We start from the raw sequence: 25,404 nt of genomic DNA, 5'->3' as shown, positions 1-25,404 counted from the left end.
CCCCTTTGTGACGACTTACGGAAGCCGGGAGAAGGCTGGCGGAAGCACGCCGAGGCGGTTGCCAGGCGACGGGGCGCTTGCCTGGTTACCATGGCTCTGGGGGGCGGGTCAGGAGAGCCGGGCAGGCAGCGGTAGCGGGAGGATGAAGGAGAAGCGGTGCCTGTGCGAGATTTGTACCTGCGGGTAAGAAGCAAAGGGGACCTCCGAAGAGCGGCCCCTTCCCCGAGTCCCCTAAGCCTGATCCACTGGGAGACCTAAGTCCCCCCACAGGGACCCGCCCTCCCAGGGCCGAACCCCCTTCCCAGGGAGCCTCAAACCGCGCCCTCCTCCCCCGTCCCCGAGCAGCCCGGGGACCAGCGCCCCTTGCCTCCGGACCAGAACCCGAACGCCAGCCCCGTAACAGGACCCGAACTTCCTCTGCCCCGGGACCGCGCCCAGCCTCCCTGGACACGAACTTCCCGGGATCCAAAACCTCCTGCCCCAGCCCAGGCGCTCCCGTGCCCCTTGGCTGGAAGTGGTTAACGTTATATACAGGGTTTACAGTTTGGGTCAATGGCTCTTACAAATTGTTCCGGCACCATTGTGCCCCAGGACCCGAATCAGCAAATCCCATCAGGATCCAAAACCCCCCTGTCCCGAGAACCAAACTTTTTGGGGCCAAACTGCCCTAGGGCCAAAGCCCAAACCCCCTGGACCCTGGGTCAAACCTCGCTGAGCATGCACCTCCCCTACCCTAAACATGAACTTTCCCTCCACACACCAGATCCCCTGCGTCTGGAGACTGAACCTTTGGGGCCCAAAATCTGCTTTTTCCAAGCAGCCCAAACTGTCCCTCCTTCCCTTCAAACACTCTGATACTGTTCAAGAGCAGGTTTCAGAGTAGCAGCCGTGTTAGTCTGTAGCCGCAAAAAGAAAAGGAGTACTTGTGACACCTTAGAGACTAACAAATGTATTTGAGCATAAGCTTTTGTGAGCTACAGCTCGCTTCATCGGATGCATGCATGTAGCTCACGAAAGCTTATGCTCAAATAAATTTGTTAGTCTCTAAGGTGCCACAAGTACTCCTTTTCTTTTTGTTCAAGGGCAGTTTCATTGCGACCCTGTCTAAGGGCATGTGCATTTTACCACCATCTCTTCTAGACCCAAGGTGGAAGATTTCCCTAAATTTTTGAATGTAGATACAGCCAAAAAGGAAAAAAAAAAAATCTACAGAACATTGTTTTACTGTGGATTAGCCAGCTTGTATACTGCTACTCACACACCCGTATATGCTTTATCTCAACGTAGCCTAGCATAGTGGTTTTCAAAGTGCGGGTCACAACCCAGTACTGGAACATGGAATAGAAGGCACTGGGTTGCGGTGGCTCTGGTAAGCACCGCCGACCAGACTATTAAAAGTTCCATCAGCGGTGCTGCCCGGCTAAGGCAGCCTAGTTCCTGCCTATTCTGACACTGCGCTGTGCCCCGGAAGCAGCCAACAGCAGGTCTGGCTCCTGTGGGGGGCCCATGGGGCTCCTCATGGTGCGACCGCCCCGAGCACCGGCTCCGCACTCCCACTGGCCAGGAACCAGCCAGTGGGAGCTGAGAGAGGGGGTCGGTGCCTGCAGATGAGAGCCGCAAGGAGGCACTTGCACGCCTCCACCTAGGAGTTGGACCTGCTGCTGGCTACTTCCGGGGCACAGCATGGGTCCGCAGCGCCAGGACAGGCAGGAAGCCTGCCTTTGCACCCCCACTGCGCCGCTGACTGGGAGCCACCCAAGGTAAGCCTGCGCCTCAACCCTGTGCCTCAATCCCCTGCCCCAGCCCTGAGCCCCCCACAACCAAGAGCCCCTTCCTGCACCTCAAACCTCTCTTCCATGGCCCCAGCCCAGAGCCTGTGTCCCCAGCCCAGAACCCTAAACCCCTCCTGCACCCCAACCCACTACCCCAGCCAAGAGCCCCCTCCCACACCATCAACCACTCATTCCCAGCCCCACCCCGCAGCCCTCACCCCCGCACCGCAACCCTCTACCCTAGCCCTGAGCCCCTCCCATACCCAAACCCGTCATCCCTAGCTCCGTTGGGTCATGGGCATTTGTCACGGTTCCTCCCCCACTCTGAACTCTAGGGTACAGATGTGGGGACCTGCATGAAAAACCTCCTAAGCTTATCTTTACCAGCTTAGGTCAAAACTTCCCCAAGGTACAAAATATTACACTTTGGACTGGCCGCTACCACCACCAAACTAATACTGGTTACTGGGGAAGAGCTGTTTGGACGCGTCCTTCCCCCCAAAATACTTCCCAAAACCTTGCACCCCACTTCCTGGACAAGGTTTGGTAAAAAGCCTCACCAATTTGCCTAGGTGACTACAGATCCAGACCCTTGGATCTTAAGAACAATGAACAATCCTCCCAACACTTGCACCCCCCCTTTCCTGGGAAATGTTGGATAAAAAGCCTCACCAATTTGCCTAGGTGACTACAGACCCAAACCCTTGGATCTGAGAACAATGAAAAAGCATTCAGTGTTTTACAAGAAGACTTTTAATAAAAAATAGAAGTAAATAGAAATAAAGAAATCCCCCCTGAAAAATCAGGATGGTAGATATCTTACAGGGTAATTAGATTCAAAAACATAGAGAACCCCTCTAGGCAAAACCTTAAGTTACAAAAAAGATACACAGACAGAAATAGTTATTCTATTCAGCACAATTCTTTTCTCAGCCATTTAAAGAAATCATAATCTAACACATACCTAGCTAGATTACTTACTAAAAGTTCTAAGACTCCATTCTTGTTCTGTCCCTGGCCAAGACGACTACAGACAGACACAGACCCTTTGTTTCTCTCCCTCCTCCCAGCTTTTGAAAGTATCTTGTCTCCTCATTGGTCATTTTGGTCAGGTGCCAGCGAGGTTACCTTTAGCTTCTTAACCCTTTACAGGTGAGAGGAGCTTTCCCCTGGCCAGGAGGGATTTCAAAGGGGTTTACCCTTCCCTTTATATTTATGACAGCATTAACAATTTTCTTCAACTGGGTCACCAGAAAAAAAGTTTGAAAACCACTGGCCTAGCACACCCTTGTTCCAAGGGCTCCAGGGAAAAGGAGGCGTTTCAGAACCAGTTATGCGAGTTCTGACTGCCCAGGAGGACTTCTGAAACCCAGTGGAGAAGGCTTTACAGCTGTTTCGCGGTCTCTTACACTAGCAGAGTTGACATAAAGGGGACACAATACAACTGTGAATTCCTGCCCTTGACTTTTGTTTTAAGCTCTGTGAACTGTAGCCACATTTTACAGCCCTAATATACATCTGCCACGATGGCCTTATTAAGTCTGGAGAAGTAAAAACAGCTTTTTAAGAAAGTATCTGGTTTCTTTAGAAAAGGGAATTCAGAGACAGGTTTCAACTCTCTTTGGAGTACTGTTCTGAAAAAGGAAAAGAATGTGGGTTCTTCTTAGTAGAAGTGAAATACACTTAGGCTTTGTCTAGACTAAGAAAAGGTGGTTTTAAAATGTTAATTCATTTTTTTAAACACCTTTTTATGTAGTCTAGACTGGGTCTTAAATTTAGATTGTGCCTTAAAGCATGGCCCTACTTTAATGTGTTTGCAGACGGGCTGCACAGCAGTGGGAGCAATTCTGGCTAACTCGTCTAGAATTCATCCTGGGTAGAAAACACTGCCACACCAGCTCTTCATCCTTTTTAAATAAGTGCAACATGCTAATCCTTTCCCTGCTCACAGCCAACTCTGCTCACTATTACGGAGCGGAGCTTGGCCATTGTCTTACTTTCAACCATGTCCTTTGGAAGAGGCCCAATTCGTCTTGTCCTACAGCCTGTTCAAGCCAGTGAGGCTCATGCAAAAGGGTAGGTCAGGAAGAAGGCGTCCTACAGGGAATACTACCTCCTCCCACTATGGGTAGTACACTGGAATGCAGTATTACCTACCTCAGAAAATTTCAAAATCATGACTCAGACGTGAAAAAAATCATATGATTGGCTTAAAACTTATGAGATTTAAAAAAATAATACAAGTTGGGGTGTTTTTATTTGCATTTAGTACTGGAACTGTTAGGGTTCACATTTTAGCCCTCATTCAATCATGAGAGCTAAACGTTTACAAAGCAAGCAAGCAAGCTGTGATTCTCACATAAATCCTGGATCTGTGCCTTTAAGAAAAACATCAAGTATCATGAGACTTGTGAAATAAAACCATGAGAGTTGGCATCACTTTGTACAGGAGGCACAGAACCAGCTTTCCCAACTCTCTACCACCTCTCTCACATGCAGGGGGCATCGCAAGTTCCAGGACAAATAGGACAGGCCAGATTAATTGGAGAGGGGAGGGGAGGGGTGGTAGTAACCATAATACAGTGGTCACTTGCAAGGACACAGAATCATCAGGGCATTTGAACACCCCAGCCCTGTGGTGGGGCATCGGCTTTCTGCCCTTAGCCGCTAGTGAGTCTAATGCTGGTCCTCCTTGGCGGACCCCCTGAAACCTGCTCGGGGCTCCCTGGGGGCCCCTGGATGCCTGGTTGAGAACCACTGGGTTAAAATACACATTGCTGAAGGTTTTGCAGTCAATAAAATCTCAAGAGGTTATTGTTTGAGGCAGCTCATTAAGTTTGCTTTGCTGTAGCACTACAGTGTTTCTGTTTTTATGGGAAGACTAGTTGCTTGGCAATGTTACCTGGGCATTATGATGTACACACAAGAAAACGGGGATATATTGCACAAGTTCTATTTAGCAATCTGCTAGAGTCTTACATACTGTAATTCTGAATTATTTTAGATACATTTATATTTCATTCTGAATATTAAAACAGAGGGAATAATTCTGCTACCTGTAGTTAGGTCCTGGGAACAAAAATGTCAGCCAGAAGGTGTTTCTGTGTCTCAGAATAGACAGTGCATTAAAGGTTTGATTCTGCAGCCATTACCCATACTGAACAGCATTTACTCATGAATAGTCCCTTTTAATTCGGGTAGTAAAGTCTTTGGCATTTGTATCCAGAGGTTCTAGGTTCAATCCCCACTGCCAGCAATACAGTCTGGGGTATGGTGTTACAAATGGTGGCCCTGGCCCATATAGTGAATTGAGCTTGGGTGGTGAATCTCTGAAGTTCAGGAAGAGCTTCCCTAGGGGAAGTGTGTAACCACCTCACTGTAGTACTTAGTGGGACTTCTCATGTGAATAAGTGCTAATCACTATAGCTAAGGATTGTAGGATCTGGCCCTTATTTGTTGAATATTAACATTACTAAGAGTATTTTAAGAATATGGAGAGTAGACACCCTTCTCCCTAGGCTGAATCCCCTTTTCAGTGCCAATTAAAAATGTATGCTTTCAATAACTTTTTCCAACAAATAATTGTGCTGCCAAAAAGACTGGGTGTCTGCAGGGGCTGAGCACAATCAGCTCCCATCAGCTTGTAAATGCTTAACACTTCTCAGGGTCAGAGTCAGTGCTGGAGACTTTTCTGTATACCAGTCACCACTAAAGTTCCTAGCTTCTCAAGTCTAGGATGTGTCTAGCAGTAATATAGGATTGCGCCAAAGTGTACAAATGATCATCTCCCAGTTGGTTTGCTTAAAAGGCAAGTTTTGGTTGTTATTTTTTAAACCAGAAAAATGTTCTTGTAACTGCATTTGTTCAGAATAATGGTTAAATCCTTTATTGCTATCCCTGGAGTATATATCCCCAGACCCCCTTCCCAGTTTCCAAGTGATATTTTTTGAGAATGGACCAGGTATCAACTACCAACTGTTCTTGGGATATTTCCATAATAAAAAGCAAACATTTTTATTTCCTTATTTCCCATGGGTTGCAAATGTGCTACATTAATATTAAAGAAAATGAACCCCTGCCTGTGAACAGAGTCAGGATTCAGATTGCTTGCTTGATATAAAAGTCGTTAACAGTTGGCAAACAAAGGATGTGAATTCTGGCCTTCAGGAGCAGAGAATAGCTGTGCAGTAGTTAGATGACCTCCCAGACTATATCTAAGAGTAATATTTGTTTATAGACAAGAAAGTTGCCCATATACAAGAGTTTCTCCCTATACTTATCTTCATTTTGGCATATAAAGATATAGAACTATTTACTAAAACTTATTTTTTTAGTCAATCTCCCAGTCCTTTCACAGTCCCCTCATGCTTTTTATAATTTCCTGAAGAAGATAATAATTTCTCAATAAATGATAGATAAAAGGAAAGGGGTAGTTTGAATGAAATGTTAGATACTTAATACTCAATACATCTAAATGCTTGTAAACCCAACAGAAAATTAAGGATGGAATTAGGGAATACTAGAGCACTGTGGAAGAGAATGTTTAGTCTTTGTTAGGAAGTCCATCCACTGTCGGAAAAGGAAACAGGAAAGATTAATCAAATGGAACACTACAGAACAGTTCACAGGAAAATGGAATAAGCAAGAAAGTCCCAGGAGCTCTTCATTCAGCAGGTAAATGGAGAATTTAAATATATATTTTTCAGTTAAAATAATCAGAACAATTAAAAAATAGACATTCCAAATAGTTAAAAAGAAAACAAACTGGCCTCATTGCGGTGAGGAGTGCCCTATGGGAGGATCCCTGCAGCCACACACAGCCTCACTGACTTCAATGGGGCTCCACTCAGGCACAAATATCTGCTAGTGCAGAATTCCTTGCAGGACTGGAGGCCTAAATAACCTTCACACACACGGTAAATTATGCAATCTTTCAGTTTTTATTATAGGTTTCCTGACACTTTCCTTTATAAAACTGTTTTCAGTTGGATATAACTTTGCCAAATTTTAACCGTTTGGTTTGAAAGTTTCCATGCTGGGTGTCTGCCTCGGGAAGATTATTATTTGTTTGTTTGTTTAATGTAATCAAGATCAGTTTAGCTATTTCTCAGAACGAGGTTAGGAAAAAATAAGTTATTTTCCCATGTTAAAAAATTCTTACAACCATTTTGTTGAGACATTCTAGCACCTCCATGCTTTAGAGCAGGGTCTTGAAATTTGGCAGGAGGGTCACTCTGGTGTCAGGGATATACCTTTTGCTGTCCCTGGGAAAATAATTGAAAATTTTGCCAAATTATGAGTTTACATGTGCTTGGTAAAGGCTTGTTAGCATTTGGCAGCAAAATTCTCCGAATATTCCATTTCTACTGAGCATGCTCCATTCCAGGGCTACAATGGCTGAGCAGGACTTTCCCTACAATAGCTCTACTGGCAGACAGAGACTGCTGTGGTGACAGGCACAAGAACTGAGGGCACGGAGACTGTCTCCCCAGTATTCTCAAACTTCCCACTGCTGGTGCTCAGGCAGCAAGGAGAAGGAGAAATAGGTTGATTGGAATGCAAAGAGGGTGAGAAGCTGAGCCTATGAAGGTGGTGAGTCAGGGAAAGCGAGACAGTGTCCAGACAGGAATAGGAAGAGGAGCTGAGGAGGGATTATGGGGGCTGAGTCAAGGGAGAGTGGGGAATTCGGACATGGACATGGACCTGGGGAGGACTGAGGGTGTGGCAGTTAGGCACTGAGGTGCTTTTGCAAAACCCACTAAGTGCCTATCTGCTTCTTTAGGCTCCTAAATACCTTTAAAATATGCCCCATAGTCTCTGCTGAAGTCAATGGAAGTTTTGTCTCCCAGGGGCTTCAGGAGCAGGCCCTCTGAAATGACTAATACAGCAGCCCAGAGCAATGTTAACCAATCAGAATACATACTCAAGGTGCCTCCTGATTGGCTACAACTGACTTTGGTGAAAACTCTTCATAACATTGGCATCAGTCAGACAATATATGCATCTTGATTGGCACTACAGATAATAGATTTCTTTCCGGACTTGTAATTCAATCTCCCACTTAGAATGCAACTTTTTAAAAAAATTGTTACATGTGGGGCTGTATATACATACCAAAAAACTGTCCAGATATTTCTGATGAGGAATTTCAGAATGTATGTAACAATATACTGATCATCACTACATATTTAAGTAAATATAAACATTTATTGTTCCTCAAGATAACAAGCATTTTTTTTCAGTCCTCCTTACCCTTCAGGTAAAGAAATCTTGATGTTCAAGAGAAGTGAATGCCTGGTTAATATTGGTGAATTGGATTTGTCTGATATTATTTATACAGAAAAAACAAGAAAAGCAATAGGAAACCAAGAGAAAGCACAATAAAATGGTGGAAGGGAAGGATACAAGGGGAGGTCAGATCAGTGATGTCAGAAGAGACAGGCATGTAGGCTACAAAGCAGTAGGTTCGTCTCTAGATGAATGGAACAGGCAGTTAAATTAGGGTGTGGTTTGAGGATTTTTATGCTCATAAGCAAGGCAGGCAGCAAAGCCCATGATTCCTCACTTATAGAAACATTAGAAACTTTTAGAGACATTTATCCTCCTTGACATCTCAAAGATACTATATATTATATTTTAGCTGTCTTTATTGAGTCTTTTTGTTTAACTTTTTGTATCTATTTGCTAGCGTGCTAGCACCAAGCAAAGAGTAGGCCTGAGACAAAGATAACAGAGAGCCCAGTACACAACTACTAATTCTCCCTTGGGGGATAGTCTGCAGCTGACTCAGTAGAGAAAACAAACCCACCCTACCTCCAATCGCATTGGATGAATGAGGAGTCCCCTTCTGTCAGTCAGTCAGTCAGTCAGTCAGTCAAGGGATTGCCCTGGGAATTTTCATACCCCAGTTTCTCCTCCTTCTGGTAGGCTGGCAGGCTTCCCCAGTGACATTCCAGAACTGAAGAAAAATAATGGGAAGCCTACACTACTTAGGTTATCTAGCCATTTTGCCCAGAGCATCCTGGGTGAATGTCCGTAGTGGTGTGCTCCCATAATGGAAATTAATTAGCTAGGTAGGAAAATTTCACACTCAGCCTTCTATTCATACAATAAGGTTTAGGACTTTAAACACTTTCAGACAGAGGCTTGCAGTGTGTGAAAGGATGAAGGGAAAAGAGGAAAGAGGAAGACAAGGAGGAGGATGACATGCTGTCTTATCTTTAATGTTACAATCCAACCCAACATCAAACTGATCATCAAGCAGCACCAGAGGCAAATGTAGGCAGGAAAAGAGGTTACATTTCTTCTGACTGTGCAGGTATTCATCTAGCTGTTTGGAGCACTTTGAGATAGTTGCAAGAATATAACTATGTAAATATCATAGATGAGCTATGACAGTCACAAAAATTCTCTTTATAGAATCTGTTGTCCCCTCAGTCTATGTGTATAACGCTCATTGATGTTAATGTTTCAAGGTGTTGTCCTTTGGCAGGCAGATATACAGTATGCCTCTCTCAATGGTAGTCAATCCATGACACAATTATAAAGGACTCTGAGGAATCAGCAAAAACAGACAACAGCCTTCTCTTTGCACATTCACATAAGAGAATAACTACTTGCTAAAGATTAATTTTGCTTTTGTCATGAAAACTGGATTTCCACATTCCTCAGTTTACTAGTTCTACTTAAAGAGATTCAATGAGATGTTTCTTTGTCTATAAATCATGTATGTTCCCCCCAGAATTATTTTTCCTGCCAACACTAGGGAACTCAGGTCATTTAAGCAGCAGAATAGTTTCAGTAATCTAGTGTCCAAATATAATTTCTTTCACTCAGATGGTGATGTTTACCTTGGCAATTAAAAAACGTATTGAGATATTTATTTTGTTTATAAACTCTTAATGATTTAAAGTCTCCTAAAGGAGACTTTTCTCATAATAAATCTTATTCTATGGGAGGGAATGCTCTAGAAAGCTCTCAGGGATGAATCTTTTTGGCATGAGAAAACAAATTATGTGCCAGATCTTTGGCTGATGTAAGTCAGCATAGCTCTGTTAAGTCAACGGAGCTACACCAGTTTATACAAGCTGAGGTGCTCGCCCAAATGGTGTCTATTTACATTTTTTGAAATTTACCTGTTAACATGTTATCTAAGCAATAAATTAGCAGTCTTGCTCATGGAAGGAAGAAAACATAACCCACCAGAGCTGACATCAATCATTCATGAGTCAGGAACACATGCACTTCAAAGTACATTAAAAGATCAATAACTCTAGCATAAAAGATAATAATGAAGTGTAGGTAACATGTTTGTAGGCAAGACACATAAATCAGAGACTCAAATAGTTCTCAATTAGCCAAATTATAAGTAACCTATTTCATTAGTCATGTCCCATCCTTTGATTGATGGGTTCTCAACAGATATTTAGAATTCAGATCTCATTCTCCACTCTCTCTCTCTCTAAAAGTTGTGATTTGGTTGTAATCATTTCTAGAAAGATAGTCTCTTAATGATCATTTTTTTATTATCATTTGGATTAAACCCCAAACTGAATTTGTCAGTTATCCAAAGCCATGAAGTATACTCTCTGAGGCTGATTCCCATTTACATTAAGGCCTCCTTGACACTGCCACTTACTCCCACTTTCAGTCCTCTTTACACTGCCAGGACAACGTAAAAAAGCCTCAGTGTCAATGAGAATCAGGCCATGTATGTTTTTTGGTGCATATCTTTTATATTTCACAATTTGTAAGCCCTAGTCTGCTACCATTACTCACATTGATAGTACCTTACTCCTGAATAGTCCCATTAAAATCCAGTAACTGTTTGTATGTTATGGGATTATTCAATCTGAGTTAACAATTTTGACTCATCAGAAATAATGGAGTCTTACGCAGTCATGCATAATTACTTTTTGCTAGAGATGCTTTGGCTCTCTTTGACAAAAATAAAATGTCATGGCACATTTTGATCATTCAAACATTGATGGACTCCATTTAAATTTTTAATTCATTATAATCTTCAGGGTCCTTCAGGAGGAAAGTATTTTTCTAATGGATGTTGTTTCTGCTTGTAGCAAGTATGATAAGTGCAGGAGATATAACAATGATGAGGGGAGTGTGGGGGATGTTGCAGAACAGAGTACAGAATGTGGAGACAGCTGAGTGTATGAATCTGATGATATCAGAACAGCCATTTAGAATAGATAGGGTCCTATCAAATTCAGAGTCCATTTCATGGTCATAGGATTTTAATAATCATAAATATCAAGATTTCAGCTATTTCAATCAGAAATTTCATAGCATTGTAATTGTAGGGGTCCTGACCCAAAAAGGAGTTGGGGGGTCACAAAGTTATTGTAGGGAGGGTTTTGCAGTACTGCTACCTTTACTTCTGTGCAGTTGCTAGTGGCAGCACTGCCTTCAGAGCTGGGCAGCCTGAGAGCAGCAGCTGCTGGCCAGGATCCCAGCTCTGAAGGCAGAACCTCTACCAGAAGCAGCACAGAAGTAAGGATGGCCTGGTATGTGTGACAGCTTGGATCACAGAAAGCCCCTTGGGAACTGCTAACTTGTAAATTCCATCCTATTCAAATTATGACCTGATACTTGGTAACGGTGTTTAGATGGTTTTGTTTATTGTTCGCCCTTTTGTTTTGTAAAGAAGAAGTAGGCCACCGTGTTGGAAAGGAAACAATAGGCGGGAAATCTAGTAGCTAGTTGCTAGGCAACAGAAGGATTATATAGGCTGGGAAAGAGCGGGAAGGCATTGCTTCTCCTTTTGCTCTCACCTTGGAAGGAAGGGAAGCAATCAGACACCAGTTATCTGCCTATTTAACAGCTCACCTCGGAAGGGAAAAAATTTAGATTATTGTTGGGGTTTATTATTTGAAGGGAAGCATCCATCCATCCATGGGGTTCTACCTCGATTGGTTAGGGCTCTCACCTGCAGACAGGACGTCGCAAAGGGGTTAGGGTGGGAAGTTAGTTGGGCCTCTCACCTGAATCATCGTCATTCATCGCCTTTATCCGCTGCAGTAGCTGTTCCAGTGGTGATCATGGTCCAGAGAGTCGTCATCATCTATTGAGTCCTGGTCTCAGCAGCAGCTCCTGGACAGGGTAGAGAGAGCAGTTATCACTCGTCCCGTTGTAATTCCTGTGTGAAAGAGTGCATGGTTGTTAATCTGTTCAGTATTATTAATCCTTCCTTTCATTCCTTTGTTCATCCCATTCCTTTTCCCCCAATGAATAAAAGTTTGGTTGTTTCACTTGTGGTTTCTGTAATAATTTTATATAATCTCTGATAGATAAGCTACACTGAGGGAATCTTGGGAGACTTCTGTTGGCTCCCCTCAGTTTTCTGAAAGTAGGATCCTGAAATAAACAACAAAAACTAACAAACTGATGTCTCAAGACTACTTCTGCCCCTGCTTTCCTGCCTGGCAGCTTAGGACTTCAGAGCCCTGCCTGATTTGAGCCAGACCTGCTAGCCTGCTGCAAATCCAGACCCAGGTCTGAACCACATCCCCTAACAGCTGTAGACTTAACTGAAAGCAACTTACAGAAGTGTTCCTGAATTTAACACTCAGATGCCCAACTCCCAATGGGGTCCAATCCCTAAATAAATCCTTTTTACCCTGTATAAAGCTTATACAGGATTAACTCATAAATTGTTCGCCCTCTGTAACACTGATAGAGAGATACGCACAACTGTTCCCCCGCCCTCCCAGGTATTAATACGTACTCTGGGTTCATTAATAAGTAAAAAGTGATTTTATTAAATACAGAAAGTAGGATTTAAGTGGTTCCAAGTAGTAATAGACAGAACAAAGTGAATTACCAAGCAAAATAAAATAAAACATGCAGGTCTAAACCTAATACAGTAAGAAAACTGAATACAGATAAAATCTCACCCTCAGAGATGTTTCAGTAAGCTTCTATCACAGACTGGACGCCTTCCAGTCTGGGCACAATCCTTTACCCTGGTACAGCCCTTGTTCCAGCTCAGGTGGTAGCTAGGGGATTTCTCATGATGACTCTGCTCTTTTTTCTGTTCCACCCACTTATATATCTTTTGCATAAGGCGGGAATCCTTTGTTCCTCTGGGTTCCCACCCCTCCTTCTCAATGGAAAAACACCAGGTTAAAGATGGATTCCAGTTCAGGTGACATGATCACATATCACTGTAAGACCCCAAGCCTTTATTCCTCCCAGCCTGACTCACAGGAAGGCCTGCCTGCAAACAGAGCCATCCACAGTTAATTGTCCTGGTTGATGGGAGCCATCAAGATTCCAAACCACCATTAATGGCCCACACTTTGCTTAATTATAATAGGCCCTCAGAGTTATATTTCATATTTCTAGTTTTAGATTCAAGAGTGATACATTTATACAAATAGGATGACCACACTCAGTAGATTATAAACTTTGTAATGATACCTTACAAGAGACCTTTTGCATGAAGCATATTTTAGTTACATTATATTCACACTCATCAGCATACTTTCATAAAATCATATATAGAGTGCAACGTCACAGTATGGTATTGCCACCCTTACTTCTGCGCTGCTGTCTGCAGAGCTGGGCCTTTAGTCAGCAGCCGCAACTCTCTGGCCACCCAGCTCTAAAGGCAGCAGTGCAGAAGGAAGGGTGGCGATACCATACCATGCCGTCCTTACTTCTGCACTGCTGCTGGCGGGGTGCTGCCTTCAGAGCTGGGTGCTCGGCCAACAGCCGCCGTTCTCCAGCCAACCAACTCTGAAGGCAGCACAGAAGTAAGGGTGGCGATACCGTGACTCCCCTACAACTCCCTTTTGGGTCAGGACCCCCAATTTGAGAAACATTAGTCTCCCCTGTGAAATCTGTATAATATAGGGTAAAAGCACACAAAAGACTAGATTTCATGGGGGAAGACCAGATTTCACAGTCCATGACATGTTTTTCCTGGCTGTGAATTTGGTAGCGTCCTATTCCTAGTTGTGCATGTGGTTGGTGCATGGTTTTCTGAAATAAAGTGATGAAAAAGGTATGAGGATGCAAAAATGAAGCTGCTGTCTGTGTGAATATTACGCTGTTTGTTTCAACCTCTCGTGGGCTGTATGCTTAAAATCCATGTGATAAGTGCCTCTTGGAATAAACAATTTCTGATGGCATGTATGAATCTGATAGTCTGTTTTGTTAACTAGCTTTTGATAGTTATATATAGTATTTTCTATTTGCTCCTTAAGATGATGTTTTTAGTTGTGAAATCTGGAGTACATGCTGTACTTTGTGAATGAATATTATACAGCATTGATGACTCCCTGGAAAAATTCAGGGTGGGTGGAGAGCTATGTGATCAGAAGAAACACCTTCTCACTTCCCTTTTAATCTCTTCTCTTCCTGTTTTTCCTTCCCTCCCCTAGTGCTTTTCAAACTGCTCAGTTCATTGTTAAGTGGTGGGATTGTGACATCAGAGGTAACTCAACCTTCTCTTCTCTCCCTCCCATTTTTTTCTGCTGCTGCCCTGCCGTCAGGTCGCAGTTAATGGTGGGATTGGGGCATTAGTGATAAATAGGTGACATGGGAGTATTATCTTTTACAGAACCTTCTACTTTATTGTGCAATTTTCAGTTGTTATTGTTATCCCTTTGGTAGACCAGTTTGATTGAAAATAAATTGGCAGCTTGAGGCTCAAACAGACCATACACTCCACATGAGGCATCTGCTGAGACTGACTTGTTATGTAAGGTTATTTACTTAACCATTTAATCTAACTAGTGAGCTCCAAAATCACATGGCCCAAAGTGCAACTAAAACTAGCTTTAGGGATTTCCAATCACAGGTAATTCCTTTCTCTGTTTCCTTTTTTACTTTTCTCAGCAGGAATCCTATATGCCTGTTTCTTTAGTCTATTTAATTTTTTATTTCACTTTGATTCAGTTTTTTCTTCTTAGTATTCACTGCTAGCCCAATTTTTCTGCAGGTCTTCACTCTGTTCTTTGAATGTCTAGTTTCCTGCGGTTGAAGGGTATTTTAATCTAGTAATTGACGTACACTTTTGCCCTTCCAGATCTTGTCACTGTGTCTGCGATTCTTGTACAGCCTTTCATTAAGTTCACTTATTCACCAAGTAACATTTTATGTTTGGTAACCTCTCATTAGCTTGTACCTGAACCACTGCTGGAATTGAGCTAGCAGGTATAGGAGGACCTACTTTCATTTCGTCTGTCCTCTAAAGGAGAGAGAGGCTAGCATAATTCCAGTGCACACTACACAAAGCAAATTAAGAAATTCTGACCATTCATTCTTGATTAACGAGTCTTCTCTTTGCCAATGGTTCATTCAATCAAATCTGAAGAAGTATTTTTTAATAAATACTTCAAGAGACAGAAAGCACCCACTAGTTCCTGTAATACTGTTCTATACAATCCGGCTGCATTTTGTGTATAAACTGTGATTGAGATTAATGGAAGATGATTCTGAATCACATTTAAACTAAGCTCCTTTATCCTGCTAGCGAGGTGTAAAGAAGCTCTGTGTAAATGACGATTAGGCCCAATGTGTCTTAACCTGTATATTATAATTTCTTGCAAATCATATCCCAAAATTACTAGGGTTAAATAGTACAAGACATAATACAGTATATACACCCAAAAACAAAAATAAAGCCAGTACTTTTGGGGGTTAGAGAATTTCAGAGATATGGGTGTGAAAAAAATTAATTGAGATGAGAATTGAGGAGGGATAGATTCAGGAGATTTATTCTAGAGATCTGGAGCTGCAGTTCAGAACGCCATAGCACCGACTGTGATGAGACTGTGTAAAGTAGGGAGGTGGCTGGCACTGTTATGAGAAATGGTGAAAGACGTATTGAAATACACAGGGAGAAAAGGAATGAGGAAAAGAGAAAGGGCAAGATATCAGAGAAGTAGGGAGAGGTATTGAGTTATTGTTACAGATTAGGGAAATAATAGCATGAAAGAAGGAAGCCAGTGCTTGGCAGAGAAAAGAGTGCAAGTAAAGAGTGAGTTGGGTAGGTGACAGATTACCATTTAGAAGACTGACAGCTATATTCATCCTCCCTATTCTGTACTAAGGATGCAATAAATATTCTTTCTTCCTGTGCTGTTGTGGCCTATGCAGTGCTACATAAATGGTAACATCCTTCATAACTACAGAACAAAATAATTTGTTTCCCTTTCACACTCAAGAAGTGTTCTAGATGCAAGATACCGGTGATGACAATCCTATTTCTTGTTATACACTCAGAATATCTGAAGTGTGTTTCCCATAGATAAAAACTATTTGAAATTATCTTGTTTCAATTTCTTATATAGGCGCCATCATTGCCCTCATAAATCCACAAGGATTTATGATACTGGAGGACAAGCTTGCCTCATGACAGAATACGTGGACAAATATCCCCAGTATGGCAATCTCCCTCCACCCCAGAGTCTTAAGCCAAAGGAGGAGTACCAAACACATCATGGAAGAATGGAAGGAATCACTACATTTAAGTAAATATTTTGAAGCAATGTGTTTTGGAGCTGATGTTGTTCTACAGTGTCCTCATATTTTTTCATTTAGGGAAGACAGCTCTGTTTATTGGAATCATTTTCCATTGTGAAATAATTTGATTATTCATTCTCTTCAAGGATATATATGCATAAAGTTTGAGTATTAGATGGCACAAGTCAATCATTTTTTAGAGTTGGCAGATGGCATGCAAAGGAATTTTTTTTTTTGTCCTTTGGGGATTCATTTTTCTCTCTAAAAAAGATCTGAAAGGTTTTTTTGTGGTGGGGATGGTTTTTCTGCTTGGTTTATACATTAGAAATCCAGGTCTCACCAAAAGTCAGTACTTGTGTGCTGAAACAGTCTTTTGCATGTAGATATTGTACCTGTTTGGGTGTCCAATTATCCAATGTCCACATACAAAAGCAGTTACCCAGGAAAATGCTGGATCCTTTTGCTTTCAGTTCTCCACCTGCACTGTTTAAATGCTTGGCCCTGAATGATGTTTAATTTTTTCCCCTGGGTTCTCTCTACTTACTGGTTGATCACTTTTTATATAACTGCATAGAAGTTTTTCAAGTCAGATAAGGTATGAAACAATACTGAAAACACATTTATTTTTATTTATCAGAGTTTAGAAATCTGAATATTTGTTAAATTATGAATAAAGGTAAACTGCTGTCAGGTTTGACAAAGGGATTCCACCACCTTACTACATACAAAGAATACACCATATGTCAGACTCCAAATATCTGTTGAATGATTATTTTCTCATCGTTGATCCTGTGATGTTGATGATGCTGATCCTAAATCAGCAATTGCTTTCAAAGAGTTAACATTTTAGTCCTTCCACAGTGGATACAATATAGTTTTTGTTAAGTTTCTATATATGGAAAAAATGTCACAAATGTCTCAATCAGAAAAAGGTAACATTGTGAAGCAGTACTGCATGTTTCTCCTTTTCAGGTCTGATTATCTTCCATACGATGTTGTAAATCGACCTCTTCGGGTACAAGAAGAGTATAAACCAAAACCCGGAGAGATTGATTTTGGAACTACATACAGGAGAGATTATAATCTTCATAAAATACAACCAGTGACATTAGTAAGACCATTAGAAAGAAAACAGATTAAGGGAGGAAAATTAGACACCATACCAACCTATCAAGGTAATTACATATGCCATTTTTAAAAAGAGAAACAGCCACAATGATGGTAGTATTCTGAACTGCCATATTGGAGTTGAGGTTTGATTTCTGACTTTGGTCTCTTACTCTGGCCCAATAGGTGACAGTAGTGAAGAGGGAATACCCTATGTTTCTCAGCAATGGATTCTATTAATTTAAGAATTAACATTAATAGGCTCTGAAAGAGAAGCCCTCTCCAGGTTTTCCCAACTGGAAGGAGGGCAGCTGTTAGATTGTGGCAGAAATATAGGAAACCAGCTAAGGGAAGGAGAGGGAAACTTTGGGTTCTAATGCTAGTTATAATCTAAGCACATCTTCAAGATACATTTGGAGAAAATTGTAACTCCTTTGGTAAGAAAGATTATTAAACAATGTCAAATAGAAACATGTTAATATTATTATGGACGCAATGTGCAAAGAGTCTCGCTTTCCTGCTTTGCTGCTGGACTTAATTGAAGCTTTGGATATCAATAATATTTAGCAATGCTTTTGGAAGAGCTAACATTTGGTACAACTCAGGTGTTTTCAGACTCGGCATGGTGATGGGCACTTTGTGAATCCTGTTTTTAGAATGGGACTGGAGCTTGCTGGAAGGACAATATACCTTATTTTAAGACCATCACTGTCTCCACTATGAGGTCCAAGCATACCTTAGTTTCTATTGTGGTGGAGTTCACAATTACTGTTTTTCTACATAGACTGATGAAACAAACTTGATTTCAGATTCGTCTTTACTATATACTTGGTATAGCATTCTGCTGATGACCTGTTTCAACAAGATGATCTTCTATTACTTATTGATGCAACAGTTCCTAAACAGCCTCCCTGTAGATTATCCTGACAGGTTACCTTGGTATACAAATAATCTTTTACATATGAGATGTTGTACTTAAAATTTGATTGTAGCACATCTGCTCTACAATCAAGATTAAAAATATCTGAATGTGGATTATGAGCTATGACCTATTAGATCTGCCTGCATGAAAGGCAAGAGATGCTCTGATGGTAAAGACCAAGGACTAGAAGAGAAAGATACTTAAGATGCTGAAGATCAGGCGAGGCCACTCAGAGTAGGAAGTTAGAAGAATCGGGGTAGAGTTGGTAGAAAGCGAAGAGCACGTAGTGGCAAAAGTAGAGGTAGTAGAAAGAATTGGGCAGCACTGGGCCTGAGGGGAAAGAACATCTTTGATAACAATATTATTATTCACCAGCTTCTGTACACTTGTAGTTTAAGATGTCACCAGCATCTGTCACTAAAATTATAGTTCATAATTCACTCATCTTTTGTTTATATGTATTTCATCCACAGTCCTGAGATAAAATGTAGACTTTTGCAGACATATCCTCTATACAGATATTTGTGTGCAATAGAAAACAGAAATCAAATATGTACATAGAAAATATTTCCTTTTTCTAAAAGAAATAGTCATCTTGTGGTACCAGGTGGCATTTTACTGGCTGTTTGGTCTATTCCCATAGTAGCAGGTAAACAGAACTCCTGTATCTAATAGTAAAACAGAATTATCTTTGTTACTCAAACTCAACTCTTTTGATCAAAAGGGTTGGTGGGGGAAGAAATTAGATTTTTTAATATGGGACAGCCACAAATCAATAATAAAATCTATAATCTTTCTTTCTATCAAGTATTGTTTTTGTTTTAAAGATGACTATAGATCATGGGAAGTTCAAAGAAGGGAGCCAAATAAATTGGGACACACCTATCATCCCCCTACAGAAAAGTTTGGGAATTCTACTACATTTCAAGATGACTTTGTTCCTAGGGAGCTGAACCCCAGACAAAGCTTTAAGCCTCCAGGTGTCGCCAAACTTTCAGATGTACCTTTTGACGGTGTTACTAATCATCGCAGTTCTTACATCGCTCATCAACTGGAACCAAAATTTGTAAGACCAAAGGAAGAATACAAGCCAAGCAGCCAACCCTTTGAAGATCTGACAACCCATCGGAATGATTTTAAAGGGCTACTTGGAGAGTTTACAAAAAGCTGCAAGCCTGAATACACTAAAGTGGGGTCTAATGCTCACTTTGCTGGATGCACTGAATTCCGGGATCGTTTTCAGCCATGGTCAGTCTCCTTGCCTGAGGCTCGCAAGATAAGAGATTATGTTCCACCTCCAGGTAATATGGATTTACACTCCACAAGCCATCTTGATTATGTTCCACACGTGATCTGTCCTGTTGCCCCCATAAGACCAGTTTCTTATGGAAGAAGAAGTAATGTCCCTTTCCAGGGGAACACCACAATGAAGGAAGACTTTCAAGCTTGGGCCAGCTGTCGGCAAGAAATTATTAGAAGACATCAGGAAATTCCAAAACCTACTGGAAAATTTGATGGCTTGACCACATTCAGGTCTCACTATATACCACATGAGATAATTCCAGTTCAGAGTTTCAAACCTCTACGTGTTGTAGTCCCCAGTTCAGCTCATTTTGAAGATGAAACCATGTATCGTACAGAGTATACTCCAAAGAAACAAGAGATCTGCCCAGCAAACTATCCATCTCCTCCAGGATACGTCTTTGTAGACACAGATTCTCGTGGTCACAAGTTCTTCTGCAGAGTTACTCCAGAAATCAATACATTTTCCCAGTCAAATGGTAATCATATTCCAAAAGAAGTAGCTGTTACTTCATAATTTTTTAATTTTAGTAGTTTACATATTTTAAAAAATGTTTAGAATCCTATAGCTTAATTTTTTTCCAGGCTAAACCTCAATGACAGTTGGCAAGTACAAGTTGTTATTGTAATTTTAAAATTGTTAAATCACTTAAACTCATTATAGCTTTTTTAAAAAAACTGGGAATGACTTTATTACAAGATTGATGAAGATTAGGCAGCCTGAATATGCATCTGAACATTTTGTATGGAATCTGTTCTCCCTAATTATGCATTTTACAATTACTGTGCTTTTCAGTTTTTACTGTCTTCCAGCCCAAGCACATACTGTGTACATTTAAATGAGATTATGACTTGCTGGAAATCATTTTGGAATCACTGAATCTGCCCACACTACTTTTGAAATGTTTTAACATGGCTTCTGTGACCAGTATGGAAAATAATTCCTCCCCCTCCTCCCCGGAAATCTTGATAGCCAAATTGCATTACAAACTAGCCTCGCACGTAGCCTATAACATAATCATAAGATAGACTTCAGAAAACAAATATCCTTTTTATGCTGGTCCAGGAAACTATGCTAGGACACTGCTAACACTAGTCTTTAACTTAGCTATTATTAATACAGTTTCAGCTACTATGGCCAGAGCCTAACAGTGAGATTCTAACTTCTGATGCATGGTACATATTGACCATATAATAAAAAAGATAATCTGCTAACTTTTGCATACAAATGCAATAGCAGATTTTTTCTGAGACACAAAACAGAGCTGATTTGACTTTGCTCCTTAGTTTCCCAGCTAAAGAATTTTAACAAGTTTCAAATAAGTAGACGAAATAAATGGTTTATTAAGATAATGTGTGTGTGCATATAGGAGATGTTAAGCATTATTTCAAAGTATTATCTCAGTTTCAGTCATCATGTCCAGGATTTACAGTGATCCCTTCTTACAATACTTATTTAACAATATTATGTTGTCTTATCACTTTCAGTATGAGTATCAGTAACTTATAAATATATTATCTTTTACTCATTACTATAGGAAAGCCATTTTAGCTTTGAAGTGTCATGTATTTGTATGTATACCAAATCTCCAATAAAAGGACTGAAATCAAGTACAGTACGATGTTGAAAGCAGGAACTGAATCATATGAGCTCCACTCAGAAAGGCAGAAAAAGAGACCAGGACTGCTGGAAATGCTTGTTTTGTATAACTGTTACACCAGGCTCCCGTTGTTCTTACAAGAGTGGTTGTTTTTAAATGTTCTTGTTTCTCTTTGTGCTATGTCAATTTGCTTTAGTCTAATTGAAAAATCAAGTCAATTAAAATTTTTTTTTAAGTTCATACATGTTTTCCAGTCTGTAAAGAGATATTTTGGATTGGATTTTTCATTAAATGTTTAGGGCTGGACTGGCTTGAGCAAGTAGCACCATACAGCGGGGCAGGGACTGAATTCTGATTTAGTTGCAGTTATGTCCCTGGGAGGTATTTAAGTGCTTTGCTTCGCTGACTGGACACTTCCCTGAATCAGAGTCTGACCACTGAGTCCTTTTCATTTTTATTTAGCAGATCTCAAATTTCTTAGTCCCACTATAGATATATTATCCTGATATGCATTTTCTTTTCTTGCCTAAATAATTTAAGGAAACTCATATGCTGACTCTACCAGCTACTCACAGATACAAAAATGTAATGATAAATACCGAGGGGAAACAGAAGTGCAAACTCAAATAGATGTAATAGAGTTTGAAGCAGATGTATTTGGAGATCAGGTATTTGGGGGGATTTTTTTTCTCTCTCTCTTATGGCCCTGAATACTGCCTCTAAACTCATTATTTGAAGGATGGAGTGCCTAGGGTGGGGATCCCTACCCATGGGAACCCAAACCCAAGGGCAGGGACCCTACCCATAGGAACCCTAACCTTAGACCCAAGTCCCCTACCCATAGGAACACTAACCCTAGGGCAAGGACCCTTTCCCTTGAGAACCCTAACCATAGCCCCAAGTCTCCTACCCATAGCAACCCTAACCCTAGAGTGGGGACCCCTACCCATAGGAACTCTAACTCTAAGGCAGGGATCGTACTCAAAGGAACCCTAACCCTAGGGCTGGGACCCCTATCCATAGGAACCTTAAACCTAGCCCCAAATCCCCTGAAATAGGAACCCTAACCTAGGGCGGGGACTCATACCCATAGAAACCATAACACTAGTGCAGGGACCCCCTACCAATAGGAACTCCCAGTACGATTTGCACCCTCCAGACCTTGTTTCTACCTACTGCAGACCCCCCACACACACACCCCCCACGGGCCTCAGCTCACCCCACTGAGTGTAGTCTGAGCCCAGAGAAGAGTGGCAGGGCAGAAGAGAGACTGGACCGTCCCTCTACACACCAGTGCCCTGACACAAACTGGTAACTGACATGTAAATATAAACATTTTCTGTGATGGGGATGTGATGTTGGATTATGAACTAAATTCTCTGCCTGCTCTCTTCTGGGTGAGGGTTTTTATTTTCTTAAAGGTAAAAACAAAATTCAGAATATATTATCTTAATATAGTTGACTTAATATATCAACCACAGTTGCCAGCTTTCACACAGTAAATAAGCACCCCGACTTTCACAATAAGCCAAAAATCAAGTTAATCCCATTTCAAAACAAGGCCAAAATAAGCCAATCCCTAAGAAGCCCAACACTCTATGTAACTAGATTTCCACACACCCCCCCCCGACATGCAGTCTGGGACTGTGGTGGGCCTGCTGTGCATTCCTGACTCTCTCCACCCCTTGCCTCTGCTTGCCCCTTGCCCCGGCTTACCAGGAGCTGATAAAAAAAGAAGCAACAAGCTACACCAAGCCACAAACTACAAGCTACACCAAGCAACAAGCTACAAGCCAAAAAACTAGCCAGCAAGCAACTCGCAAGCCAATTAAGCCAAAAACAAGCCCAATTCCTGTGGTTTTTTGCAGGTTTGGCACTTCTGATATCAACATGTTAGTGCCTTGTTTTGTTAATCTTGAGATAGCTGGTATCAAATGTAAATTATAGTATCCTATAGTTTTTACATCAATTTTGTCATGGCTTACTAATACTCTGCTAAACATGGCAAATGGTGAAACTGTAAGCATGCAGGTTTATGTTTGATGTGCTCGCTGCAGCCGTTTGTGCTGTTCCCAGGGGGGGTGCTAATTAAACCAATGCAAATTTACAGAGATGGCCTTGCAGAATTGGATGTTACACAAACTGGGCAAAATACCTACGTTAACTTTAGCTCCCCTGAAAACAGAAAAATTGTAATTAAGCATCCACCTTGGGTTTATGCAAATACTATGGCACAGATCAGATCAAATCAAACAATAAAATCTCACCATCATTTTCACTACACTAGCAGGTTCTAATTTAATTATAAGTCAATGGGGAGATTAAGTGAACTCAGGAAAAACTCAGTACAGTTGTACATTGAAATAGAAAGAATAGGAAAGGGGAATATTAAAAGGCTGTGAGTGTGCTAACCAGGGGTAGTCAATAGGCAGACCGCGAGCCAAATCCAGACTGCCAGACGCTTTTGAACAGACCCCGAAATCTTTTTATTTACTTATTATCATCATTGTTGTTTTTTATTATTTTCTCTGGTGTCTGGATCTCCACTATACCTTGACCAAGAAATGTGGCCCTTGACAAAAAACAATTGACTACCCTGGTGCTAACTGTGCTCCTTTTCTGAGCCAGAGCCCAACCACTGTGCCCCAACTGGGCAGGTGGGCAGGCTCCGCATCAGCTCTTCCCAGCCAGGCTCTGCAGGCAGCAGGAGAGTCCCGGGAGAGAGGGGAGTGAGCGAGGTGGGAAGTGGAAAGCGAGGGACAGAGGGAGGGGGCACAGGAGTGAGCAGGGGTGGGGCCTCAGGGGAGACGCAGGGCCCCAGGGAAGGGATGGGGCAGGGGGTGGGGCAAGGCTGTTTGGTTTTCAGCAATTAGAAAATTGGCAACCCTTTGCCTTTCTGATGTTACTGTTGAAAATACCGGAGGTGATGCTTCTAAGAATAACGATGCTTCTAAGAATAACAACATCAAAAGCACAGCAGCTCAACAGTGCTGTAGGTAGTTTTGGTATTATCAAGATTCCTACAGCAACAGACATTTTCAGGTTTTTATGTCAATTCTTCTCCATACAAAGTGGTATTAAAAATGTCAGAATAAATAGGTTGGAATACTAATATTCCCAGTGAAATATCCTTCTTGACCATTAAAATGAAGATTTTATGGTGCCCCAGTATTCAAAGATGAAAAAGTAGAAAAATTACTGAAACAGGCTCAATCACAATTCTAAAAGACATTTTATACACCATGCCACCAAAATGGTCTGTATAATGGTTATGCAGAATTCCTTATCTCTAAAGGCTAGTCAGAAAAAGAGCTGGTTGGTGGCACATAAACGATACTGAAAATAGGATTCCATGTATAGTATTTCATTATTAACATCTAGGATTACTCTTCAAACACAATTATTTCCTCAGCAGGGAAGAGCGGAAGGGCTGTACTCCACATTTATATGCAATCCTGGTTCAGTGCTCAGTGCAACTTATGACAGCCCCAGGCGTGTTCTAATTCACACCCATCTGCAATGGCGTCCAAGGAGCTGTTTCAGCATCTGGGGTTGCTAGTGCACAGCAGCATTTTGGCTATCTCCTCTCCTCTACCACCCACACATATTCCATATGCCGGGAGTTACAAGGTGTGAATGAGAGAAAGAGTGAGAGTGTATTATAGAGCTGCTCACAAGAATCTGTTAGTACTGGAAGAATCTCCTACCTATGTAAGGCAGTTTTAAGTCTGCATCACATCTCTAGAGCAGTGTCACGCAAACTGTAGTGGGGCTGAAGATCTGGTCCAGAAACCAGCAAAATTAGAGAAATACTGCTCTTTTTGAGAAGTTAAAAATAGGGAAGGAACAGAATGGTAACATAACACTGGTAACAGCAACATATCCTACCTTCTATGAAAATGACTTAATAAACAATCTCTGTATAATAGTGCAGATGAATAACTAAAGTAGAGTTTATTTCAGAAATATCAATGAAAAATAAATGTTAGCCATCTTTGGTTACTGGAGAAGCAGTAAAAATAACCTATAGGAATGTCATGCCAATTGCAATAACAATCATTTACAGCACTGCCTCCAAATAGCATGCATACTTAACCAAAGATAAAATAAAAAAAGCAAAGGAGTGCTATGTGTTAACATTTAAAAACTTTAAATACAAAGAAAAAACATGAATAAGAAATTTTGGTAATAAGAAAAATATATGTCTCAAAAT

At 41.3% G+C, this 25,404-nt stretch overlaps 1 protein-coding gene across 2 annotated transcripts; it reads left to right on the top strand.

Moving 5' to 3' along the window:
- The first annotated feature begins 51 nt into the window (after positions 1-51).
- Positions 52-20,188, top strand: SAXO2 (stabilizer of axonemal microtubules 2). Of its 2 annotated transcripts, XM_073304084.1 has the most exons (4): positions 52-183; positions 16,088-16,267; positions 17,232-17,434; positions 19,116-20,188. In XM_073304084.1, the coding sequence occupies exons 1-4, from the start codon at positions 143-145 to the stop codon at positions 20,105-20,107; spliced, it is 1,416 nt and encodes a 471-aa protein (XP_073160185.1). In that variant the 5' UTR covers positions 52-142; the 3' UTR covers positions 20,108-20,188. The 2 variants fall into 2 exon arrangements, 1 of the variants encoding a protein (XP_073160185.1); XR_012154023.1 differs by lacking the exons at positions 16,088-16,267; positions 17,232-17,434 and having other exon boundaries at positions 19,116-19,200.
- Positions 20,189-25,404: the final 5,216 nt, after the last annotated feature.

Source organism: Lepidochelys kempii, chromosome 10 (assembly GCF_965140265.1).
Source record: "Lepidochelys kempii isolate rLepKem1 chromosome 10, rLepKem1.hap2, whole genome shotgun sequence".
Classification (NCBI taxonomy): domain Eukaryota; kingdom Metazoa; phylum Chordata; order Testudines; family Cheloniidae; genus Lepidochelys; species Lepidochelys kempii.
The sequence above is the reverse complement of the archived record's forward strand: the minus strand, read 5'-3'. Positions and strand labels throughout refer to the sequence as shown.

What these genes read in the sequence shown, in the direction of transcription:
- SAXO2 (XM_073304084.1), top strand. Translation starts at nt 143, where the DNA reads ATGAAGGAGAAGCGGTGCCTGTGCGAGATTTGTACCTGCGG. An exon ending in TGCGAGATTTGTACCTGCGG is followed by an intron (nt 184 to 16,087) that starts GTAAGAAGCAAA and finishes TTTCTTATATAG; the next exon opens with GCGCCATCATTGCCCTCATA. An exon ending in CACCATACCAACCTATCAAG is followed by an intron (nt 17,435 to 19,115) that starts GTAATTACATAT and finishes TTTGTTTTAAAG; the next exon opens with ATGACTATAGATCATGGGAA.